This window comes from Cydia pomonella, chromosome 25 (genome assembly GCF_033807575.1).
Source record: "Cydia pomonella isolate Wapato2018A chromosome 25, ilCydPomo1, whole genome shotgun sequence".
NCBI classification, from domain to species: Eukaryota; Metazoa; Arthropoda; class Insecta; order Lepidoptera; family Tortricidae; genus Cydia; species Cydia pomonella.
In genome coordinates, this window is record NC_084727.1 from 4,118,485 (window position 1) to 4,129,505 (window position 11,021).

The window sequence follows — 11,021 nt, forward strand, 5'->3', positions numbered from 1 at the left end:
TTGGGAATAATAAATAATCAATAATTGTTAAATACTTTAAACTTAGGAAAAGCTAAATTCAATAAGATTAATAAACTGGATACATAAATATCAATATAATTCATTGAATAATAATTAATTTATATTGAAGTTTGTTCATTTTAAGCATTTTATTATAGTATCCGAACGCAATTGAAACGTATAGAAATAGCTGAAATAGGGAGTATGGATGGACGCTTGTCAACTCAACGCTACTTGTTTATATAGCTCATTACAAAATTAAATTTTCATTTTTATCAAATATACCGAATTTCTGTCGTGATAAACAATATATATTTTTGAGCTATAATGATTCAATAATTAGCTTGTTATATTACCCTAACTTATTCGTTTCTTGCCTTCAATTGAATGCTCCAGCTATTTCACTTTCGATATCGCGATTATTTAGTAAACTTACAATGCCTCTGGAAACTGTGAGAATAAAACAAGAAGATGTGACGAACGAGCCAGAGCTTATAACGGTGGAGATAGAGCCTAAAATATACCCTGAACCTAAGCTTAAAGAGCTAGTAAAGCAGGAGCCCGTTTGGGATCAAGACGAGAGCGAAGGTGGTTATGTGGAGCCCGAAATCAATGAAAAAGTGCTGCCCGGCACAGTAACGGACAATCGTGAGTCTCGCCATGTTTTTCACAAGCTTTCATAGAACTTAAATTGTTAGTTTTATTTAGGTCAAATATTTTAAGTAACGTGAACCAGTTCCATTGTAAACAAATGTAATTTTACTAGGCAACCTATTTGCATTGCAATGTGTCAATGTGAATATTAGCTATCATTATTTATTTCTTATCACAAATAAATAACAGATGAGGGTAGATATTACTTATAACATATCTCCTACTAATAGTGGAGATACTGGCATATAATTCATGTCATCCATGATAATGCACAGATTTGTTAAATCTAACGTTTAATAACATGACAATATTAATGAAAGCATGCATCGTCATGAATGACACAATCTATATGTAACATATACACTGTTTTGCCGAATATGTCACTAACAGTTGAAAAAATATCTATCCTAAAAATCCATTTATTTTTCTAGTCCAGAGAACTCTAAGATATGATGAGGTAATCAATTGGCTCAAATTAGGCAAGCCAGTGACTGAGCAACAATTATCCAAAACCTTTTTTAATAACATGCCATGCCCTGGACGCAGGCGATCACGATTATTTAAACGGAATTGAACTTTGCGGAGTCCCGCGTTAGTCCCAATAGGGACAGCCGCCACCAATGCAATAGCATTGGCGAAACTGTCGTAGCCGTTGTTGTCGTCCTTGCCAAGTCTTTCAGTTGTCGGCCATAGCTGACGGTGGCGGTCAAAAGGTTAATAAAATCTCCATCGATGTAAACTCTGGTTACTTGCTTACAGGGTCTAAGGTGAAAGTAAAAGTGGAGCATGTAAAAGGGGGGGTGGTAGAGCGGGAGGAGGATACCTCATGTGATGAAGATGAAGATGTGCAGTCCAATCAGAAGGATGGTAAGTTCCTGTACCAAACTTAATTATATTTATTAAAATAGCTAGCTTTTTGGTGAAGGGAAACATCGTGAGAAAGAAATTCAGAGTGTTTCACATACACCTCTTACACAAATTGGCTAAGTCCCACGGTAAGCTCAAGAAGGCTTATGTGGTGAGTACTCAGACAACGATATATGTAATATACAAATACTTATATACATAGAAAAACTCAGTAACAAATAGCTGTGCTCATCACATAAATACATGCCCTTACCAGGATTCGAACCCAGGACCACTGGCTTCATAGGCAGGGTCACTACCCACTGTGCTCATCACATAAATACATGCCCTTACCAGGATTCGAACCCAGGACCACTGGCTTCATAGGCAGGGTCACTACCCACTAAGCGTCAATAATGTAGCATTAGTAGTTTGGCCACCAAACGAAGGAAAAAACGGAAATAATTCGTGTATAAGCGAATTTTGGCATAGTTGTAGGCAAAGGTGTCTTACATAACATACTGAATGTACTGATGGATGGGGGTGGCCCTAACGGGTAGGGGGGGTTTTAAAGGTCCCTTTTTTAGTTTTTCTTAAATAACTCGTAAACGGTGGCCCATAGCAAAAAATGTTCTTTGACGCAAATAGGTAATCTATAAAACCCGCGACAGCCGCCGCAACCGAAAGGCTGAAGCGGCCTCTCATACCCCTCTAACGGGGCGTATCGAACGACGTCATCTATATAAAATTGCCTACAAGAAAGATTCCATACACTTTCTCGCTAGGATCAACATTTAAAAAGATATTAAAGCGGAAAAGATAATTGAAATCAATGTTATGGTCCATTTTTCTATATTTTCGTAAATAACTCGTAAACGGTGGCCAATAGCAAAAAACCTTGTTAAACATAAATAATCTACACAAAATAGTATAGAAAATTGGACCGTAAAATTGATTTTAATTAAATTGGCAACAAATAGGAATTTATATGTAGCTTCAGAAACCACTCGTCTGCCAGTTCTCGCATGGCCAGAAGTGCGTCGGCCGGGCACTTTAAAGGAACGAATTAAGTGAAATTTACGTCATCTGATACCTGTGTGTCTCCAATACTTGTATTGGTGTTATTTCCTCTGCACTGCCTTGAGCTAGCCATATATTTAACCCTTTGAACGCTTTATGTCATAAACACAAGCATCATTCAAACGCCAAAATCCCAGGCGCAAGGGAGCTAATCTAAACCTCACTCGAAAGTGTGAAGGTTACTTTGACAGCGTCTGCCATAACATATGTAGTTGTCATTGGCGCTGTGGGCACGACTAGTTACGACGCCTTTAGGTGTTCTTGGCGTTCAAAAGGTTAAACATAATATGAGGAACCACTTGACGAGTTTGCGTTGGAAGTCAAGGAATATAAAATAGCAGCCGTACTTGCCAGAAGGATAAAGAAGTTACACCCTGTGAAAACCCCGCACAGAACACCAAGGTCAGATAACCGGTGAACTGATTTCTTTCATTTCCTTTGGTTACAGACACGCGATATGAGACATATATCAAAGTCATACCAGGAGCAGAGTACGACAAAAAATACGCCTGTCAGCTTTGCGATTACCGAGGCTCCCGCTTTGCCACCCGACAACACACAAAGTGCCACGTCCGCAGACTCACGTGTCCAAAATGCCACGAAATCATAACAGACACAAAGCTGCTAGAAGCTCACGTGAAACAGGCACATCCTGACCTAATACAGTCAATACTCTCATGCGAATCGTGCAATATTATGTTCACAAACATCACTAAACTGAAGAGGCATGAAAAATACGCCCACAACCTTTTCCAATGCACTTTTTGCTCGGAAAAGATCACAAAAAAAGGCTTGATAAAGCATTTAAGAGACTATCACGAAAACGACTTGCCCGCTTGCGAACTATGTGGCTTCAAATTTACGTGTAAAAGCAAAGTGATACGGCATAAAAAACTTGTTCATTTGAAAGAGAAAAACGTGACTTGCGAAATGTGTAATTTTAAATGCTTTGATGTGTGGGATTTAAAGAGACATATGGTTAGCCACGACGGCAAGAAGTCGTACGAGTGTAGATTTTGTAGCAAGAAATTCGCACGTAGAACTAATTGTGCTTTGCATGAGAAGATCCACACGGGGGAGAAGAATAAAGTTTGTGCAGAATGCGGGGCCGCCTTCGTGCAGAAAGCGAGTCTGAACTACCACATGTCGAAATACCATCCAGACTCGTAGCGACGACATTTTACGTATAATAACGTTGACTGTATTTGACAACGAATTACAGCGAGTGATCGGCACGGACGGGTACCGGGAATCTTATTCAAAAACTCTTAAAAGATCTTATTTAAAATTACACTCAAAAGAATTACGTTTTCGACCAAGATCGCGGCATTTGAGACATGTCCATTCATGTCCATATTAACATTTTTACTCGGAATCCCGCGGTGCGGCGACTGTGACACCGTCCATGCCGATCACTGCTTATAAATGACGTATAATTAATTAAATCAAAATAATTATTTTATAGTTTTTAGGTGCCAATTTATTTTGTACCCTACCTATTCGTATACACCGATTTGTAAGATGTGTTTAAGGTGTATTGCAATTACAGACTAAAATGTCATACAGAGTTTTCGGTGAAAAACGCCTTTTTGGCTGCTACGCTGCCACTATATGACTATACTGAGAGACGTTAAAGTTTTAAAATAAACTCGCAAAATGTAATTTAAAAAACTTATTCATTGTTATGTGTTTAATTTCGCCAACGTGTCGTGTGCAGAAGTCAACAACATTTTGTTTCGCCTTACAACCTCAGGAGTGTGTGGTTAAAATCTGTCGGGGTTACTCTATCCCACGGTATTTTATACGTACCTATGTTAAGTAAATAGAGTTCTTGACAGTCGATCATTCTAACTGCTAAACTGCATTGCCATGATTCGATATAAATACGATTTTGTTCAAATAAAGTCGACGTTACTGGAAATCGATTTTTAATTGTTTTACTTATAAATATACAACCCTGAAACTTAAAGCATTTTAACTGATGGATTCCAACATCGTTATTATTTAGGAATCAATACTCTATAAAACGAGATACAATTCTTTTGCGCAAAAAAGCATAATTAGATGGCCAAACTCATTCTGCTGCTAATATCTCGATTGATATTAATTAAGTTATTTATTTTAACGGTTCACATTTTAATGTGCCGGATAAAAATTGCGACAGGATGTAAATAACAATGACGAAACATTGATTATCGTAATACCTACTATATTGACCATTTGTCTTGGTATATGCAATTATGCGCCATTGGCATAACTTCGAAAGCAGGGTAATTTTGAAAATGGCAAATATCTACTAAACGAGCATTTTCTACTGTAGCAACAGTACATTTACACGGTTTTATGTAGTTTTCGTGGGTTATTCCCACTAGTTACCACCAACTTGTTACCGGTGGTAACTACTGGGTATTTTTTCCTACCTTTTACCACTGGTAAGTACTGGGAAAAAATCCCACTAGTTACCACCAACTTGGTTTGTTACTGTTTTTATTAGTATTGAATGCTGTAACCTCCCCTACCCACACCCCCAATCTAACCCATTTATTAAACCCCGGACCTAATAAAATAAGGAACCTAATCGTTAACAATCCCACCTTTAAAATTACCCCTAAAATTTACCCCAACAATAATTTTACCTTAATAATTATATGGCCAAGTGATCGTCTAGTTAAAGGTTAGGACCCCTCGAAGTGTACCGCGGTACTCCAGATTCTTTAATGAGTAACAACTAAATCTTGGACTCTGATTCTACCTGATTAAGTATTACCTAGATGTTAAGACTCGGAAATTTACTATACTAAATAATTTATTATGTTGATAGGAAATAATCGATAGGATGTTATGTTATGATTCAACCTTCAGCAAAATACCGTAAGACTAAGTTATTCCAAACCTTTTTCTATATTAAATATGACACCTTATAAGTAGAATGAAAATATATAACAATCGACAAAGGTATGAGCAGTGCCGTGGTAAAGAATATAGGCTCCGCCCACATGCACAAGTTCGTAGACGACAAGTGTAGCCTTAAGTTACAGTTACAGAAACTATCAATGATTTTTGATGTAATGTTAAATATATTTTTATTAATTCATTAGAAAGATATTTAATTATTGCAGCATATATGATTATATAAATATATTTTTGGTAAAATCCTGCTACTCCTATTAAGTCTTCGGGGTAACATTGAAGCAGCACTCCTGGGTTAAGCCCATTTACACACTTATATTAAGATTAAATATTTTTACCTATCAATCCTATAATCTTCTAAACGAAGTGTGAATGGATCACACGTGCTGCCTCTAATGTTAGATGCAGGTCTGAAGACTCTTACTCCGATCAGCAATATCAATCGGGCCACCTAATCCTATCTTATTAGCCAGACGGGCTATGACCAACGCTTCGCAACCCAATGCAAACCTAGGGGCTGACGAAGAGAAGCGATAAGTATTCGTCAAACACCATTTACTTATCTTTTTATATCCAAAAGCTAAGGCTACTAAGCCATTATCCCAGTCCCCATAGCTAAAAGTAGGCTGAATTCCTAGGCCTTTTAAATGTATAAACGAAGTACAAGATTAACTCATTACTGTACTTTATGAGATCGAATTATCAAGGTGAGTATTATTCCACTCAAAGATTCCAATGGACTGCGCTCGCCTGCCAAAGGGTCTCTAAAACAAACCATTCTTTAATCCCAGAATAGTCTGTGTTCCTAAACCCAACTTGATATTTAAGGATTGAATATATAAATACCTTAGGACCTGATCGTAATACTCAGTACTTCGTCTCTACACCAAAAACCCAGAAATTAAAATAAATAGATATAAGATGTTACAGATAACCCTCAACTTTCCACTCAGAGTAACAGTCTGGAAGATTTAGGTAATTAAAACCCATTACCAGTATTTCACTAATATTATCATTAGTACACGTTATAAAACCATAGCTTCACGTCATTAGAACCTTTTGAAAGATATATATATATACACCAACCAATCGAATTTCTAGATCAAACCTAAGAGAGACCCTATAACAGTGTGTGTGACTCTACCCTATTCCTACCCTTAGACCCTAATCTAGTATGTCCAGAACACAGATCGTACTTACCATTGATCTAGTGATTTGGAACATACACAAGTGTATCCCTAAGTCTAAGCTGTAAGCATTCGGCCGACAAAACCGAGGTATAGCAAACCCTAGTGTCTGTGTGATTGGCCCCCTCCTCATCGCCACGTGGGCACGGTGGATGAGAATAGACCGCCCTAGCATGTCTATAGGTAATCAGCGCACTAGCACACACACCCGTACCAGTCACATGGGATACCCTGCCATGACTAAAACTATATGTGTTTGTTACCAATCATGACAGAAGCTCTCCCGTGACCAGCACTAGCATGAGCCAGAGCACCGAAATATATAAATATAATTAATACGAGACCTAGCCTCAATTACTGCAGACTTCAGTGAGCTGAGATTACTCTCAATGGCACGCACGTGATGCCCTCACATTCATCTAACAGCTGGACCTTGAGACTAAGGAGAGTATGCTCGCCTCTTATGTTGGTAAAGAAGAGACGCCAAGTCCTCTCAACTTGGAGCAAAAGACTTCTAAACAGCTGCAATTTGACACCGTTAGGGAGCAGCTGATTAGATGGACAAACTGTTAGTCCAAACAGTGATCTGGCTTTATAAAATAACAAACTAACCTCATAGAAAGGTAATAAAATAACAAAATTAGTTTTTACTAACAAAAAACTCACATTATAGTAACACAGATAAGGAAGCAAAGAATCTCCACCATAGCCTAAGCTTAGCTTTACGACAACATTGTCCCCGCAATGCCAAACATAGACACAATTTACAAGTTTAAATTTACCAGGATAATTCCCAGCAAACACAAACAAATAGAAGGAATAGTAGAGAAACTTTACTTACTCAAAGCCAGAGATACCGCCAGTCCGATGGTTAAAGAATGAATGCCCATCCCCCGTACTTTACGGCCCTTTTATATACTTTAGTAGCGACATAACAGCGACATAACGGCGACTAGCGACATAATAGCGACATAACAGCGACATATTGGCGACTAGCGACATAATAGCGACATATCGGCGACATAATAGCGACATAACGGCGACATAATAGCGACATAATAGCGACATAACGGCGACATAATAGCGACATAACGGCGACATAATGGCGACATAATAGCGACATAACGGCGACATAATAGCGACATAACGGCGACATAGTAGCGACATAACGGCGACATAGTAGCGACATAACGGCGACATAGTAGCGACATAACGGCGACATATTGGCGACATAACGGCGACATAATGGCGACATAACAGCGACACAACGGCGACATAATAGCGACATAATAGCGACATAACGGCGACATAGTAGCGACATAACGGCGACATAACGGCGACATAATAGCGACATAACGGCGACATAATAGCGACATATCGGCGACATAATAGCGACATATTGGCGACACAATGTTTTTTACGCACACAACGACAGGATTCGCTTGGTAGTCAGTTTAAGTAGACCAAAAAAAATGATAAAATGAAACGTTTCAAAACCTATCGAGCATGAATATGCTAACATTATTATTTAACTTCAGGTATTATAGTTTTGTTTTCTGAAAATAACGTCTGTATTGTAATATTTTATGTTTATTATTAAGTTAGTAACTCAATGTTCTTTATTGCACCAATAATTATGCATTTATTCTAGGTTAACTTCAATTGAATATTATCATTCCTCGCAGCATTTTAAAATAAAATTAAAATGAGAATTTACCGAGTGTTATATATTTAATCGAAATCACAAATGGTAAAATACGGAAACGTGTCCTTTAAGTTGTAATTGCTAGAATTCGGAGTGAAATCATGACTGAAAGATGCAAACGAAGAGTACTGTAGTTTTTCATTATTTTCTATGTGTTTTAATATAAAACCAAGGCCAATATTACGAAATAGGCATATGGCTAGTCACATCGCTAACCAAATTTTGGTAGTAACTACTGGGAAAAAAATCCCACCTTTTACCAGTGGTAACTACTGGGAAAAAAATCCCACTAGTTACCACCAACTTGGTTTGGTGGTAACTAGTGGGATTTTTGGAGTGGGGTAAAAGATGGGAAAAAAATTCCCACTGGTAACAGCTTGGTGGTAACTAGTGGGAATAACCCGTTTTCGTGTGCCTTGGTAAGCCTTGCAGTAGCGTAAATGCTGTAAAAGTATGAAGTGCAGAAGTAAGTAGGGTCGGCAACGCGCATGTAACACCTCTGGAGTTGCAGGCGTCCATAGGCTACGGTGACTGCTTACCATCAGGCGGGCCGTATGCTTGCTTGCCACCGTCGTGGTATAACAAAAAAAAAAACTCCCCGTATGCGGCCGATCAAAATAGGTTAATGAAATGGAGACCTTAATATCTAAATTATTTATAACAATAGATTTAAATTGTTTGGCACGTATCCGTGTCTAAGCATAAAAGGGGTTTTAAATAGATATTAGCCGATTAATAAATTACCCAGCCTTCGAAATTATAGCAGTTCACATTAAAAACTTAATTTGGGCTTCTTGAGAACTTGTGTTGCATTACGTTAAAATGACTCTTTTTTTACAAGCTTTTATTTAACTTGCCCTGTTAGTATTTAGGGAACAAATCTTGCAAGTTAAATTTGACCCACTTCCCGGTTTCCAATGAAGCTGCAAATTTGCATACATTCATATGTAAGTCGGTGACAATGCAATATTATGGTACCATCAAGCTGATCTGATGATGGAGACAGGAGGTAGCCATAGGAACGCTGTGATAAAACATCGCAACCTAATCGTGTTTGTGCTTTTTAGAATTGTTTCGATGAGTATTAGTTGCCTGTGGAAAAAAGTACAGTCAGCGATAAAAGCTTGTACCAATAATGAATTTTTTGCCAAAAACTTATTTTAATACTACGTCGGTGGCAAACAAATATACGGCTCGCCTGATGTTAAGTAGTCACCGTAGCTTATGGACGCCTACAACACCAGAGATGTTACATGCGCGTTGCCGACCCTTTAAAAACCTTTCTAAGTAGCGTTGCCATTGTCATGCCATCCCGTAGATAACTGCAACAAATATATCTTTACTGAGTTCTGCCATTCTTGAATTGAACGCAAATGCTTAGCAACATACGGTCTCACAACTAAGTGATCCTTTCAGATAACCTTGAGTGCATAACGCATGTGAATGAGAGAATAATGAAGAAATATTTTTGTTTCAGTGAGGTCAGCAGCAAGTAACGGGATTCACATAGTCAGCCATGCGTGTCCTGTGTGCTGCACCTCGCTCCCCAGTGCGTTCAGCCTCGCGATGCACATACGCGTACATACTAAAACAACCAATGGTCAAACATTCACATATAAAAAAGAAACAACAAACAGGATACACAACAGTGAAAAATCGTTCCCTTGCAGCCGGTGTGACAAACAATTCACGAATAAAAGCAATTTAAGCACTCACGAACGCATCCACACAAACAGGACGTTCGATTGCGACATATGCCAAAAGAAATTTACACATAGAAATCATTTAGATTCCCATAGAAGAGTTCACACTGGGGAAAAGCCATTTGTCTGCAAAATCTGCCACAAGCAGTTCACACAAAAACCACATTTAAATGCCCATGTTCGAATACACACTGGAGAGAAGCCATATGCTTGTAAAATATGTGAGAAGCGATTTACAAAAGCAGGCGATATAAGAAGACATGAGCGGATACATACCGGCGAGAGGCCCTATTCATGTGACCTGTGTGAACGGAGATTTGTGCAGAAACAGCACATGACTGACCATATGAACTATAAACGTTGTGCTAAAAAACCTGAAGGGTAATCCCCGTGGATAACAGAACTAATTTTAGATGACCTCAATTAGATTTAAGTACGACCTAAGATACTTTGCAATAAATTTTAATATATAAGTAGCTAAAAACAAAATCCATCAGTTTATTTACATCATTTTATAAAATTAAATATTTTTAAGGCATTTTTATTATCTATTTCATTTGTTTTGTTGACAAAATCTGTTGTGAATATATGTTTTGTAGTTACTGTGCTTATTTTGACGAAGTGCGTTGCGGATGTTTTTTTTGCTGCATTACATTGACGATCTCTGCGTTGTAGATTTTACTTGTCTTGAGAATATTTGATTTACATTAGTAAACCTTCCCATCATAGTTTAGTAATCTGCATCTGAACGCACAGCATTTTCAGCACACCAACGACACGTTTTTGAACGAATGAGAAAGTTGAATTTTATCCACATGTGGGGCAAAGTAATCAAATGCTAATTTTGAGCCTTATGTGGTGGAATTGACTTTTAAATGATGATTTTGAATGATACATATTATATTACGTTCATTTGGATTTGATATGGTTTGATTT

At 37.9% G+C, this 11,021-nt stretch overlaps 1 protein-coding gene across 2 annotated transcripts; it reads left to right on the forward strand.

Annotated features, from left to right (window-relative positions):
* Positions 1–183: 183 nt before the first annotated feature.
* On the forward strand, positions 184–10,766 carry LOC133531554 (zinc finger protein 271-like). Of its 2 annotated transcripts, none has more exons than XM_061869848.1 (3): positions 184–648; positions 1,414–1,521; positions 9,860–10,766. In XM_061869848.1, exons 1-3 carry the CDS (start codon positions 438–440, stop codon positions 10,468–10,470), a joined length of 930 nt encoding a protein of 309 aa, XP_061725832.1. In that variant the 5' UTR covers positions 184–437; the 3' UTR covers positions 10,471–10,766. The 2 variants fall into 2 exon arrangements, with proteins under 2 accessions (XP_061725832.1, XP_061725831.1); XM_061869847.1 differs by lacking the exon at positions 9,860–10,766 and adding an exon at positions 3,029–4,505 and having other exon boundaries at positions 188–648.
* Positions 10,767–11,021: the final 255 nt, after the last annotated feature.

What these genes read in the sequence shown, in the direction of transcription:
- LOC133531554 (XM_061869847.1), top strand. Translation starts at nt 438, where the DNA reads ATGCCTCTGGAAACTGTGAGAATAAAACAAGAAGATGTGACGAACGAG. An exon ending in CGGCACAGTAACGGACAATC is followed by an intron (nt 649 to 1,413) that starts GTGAGTCTCGCC and finishes ACTTGCTTACAG; the next exon opens with GGTCTAAGGTGAAAGTAAAA. An exon ending in GCAGTCCAATCAGAAGGATG is followed by an intron (nt 1,522 to 3,028) that starts GTAAGTTCCTGT and finishes CTTTGGTTACAG; the next exon opens with ACACGCGATATGAGACATAT.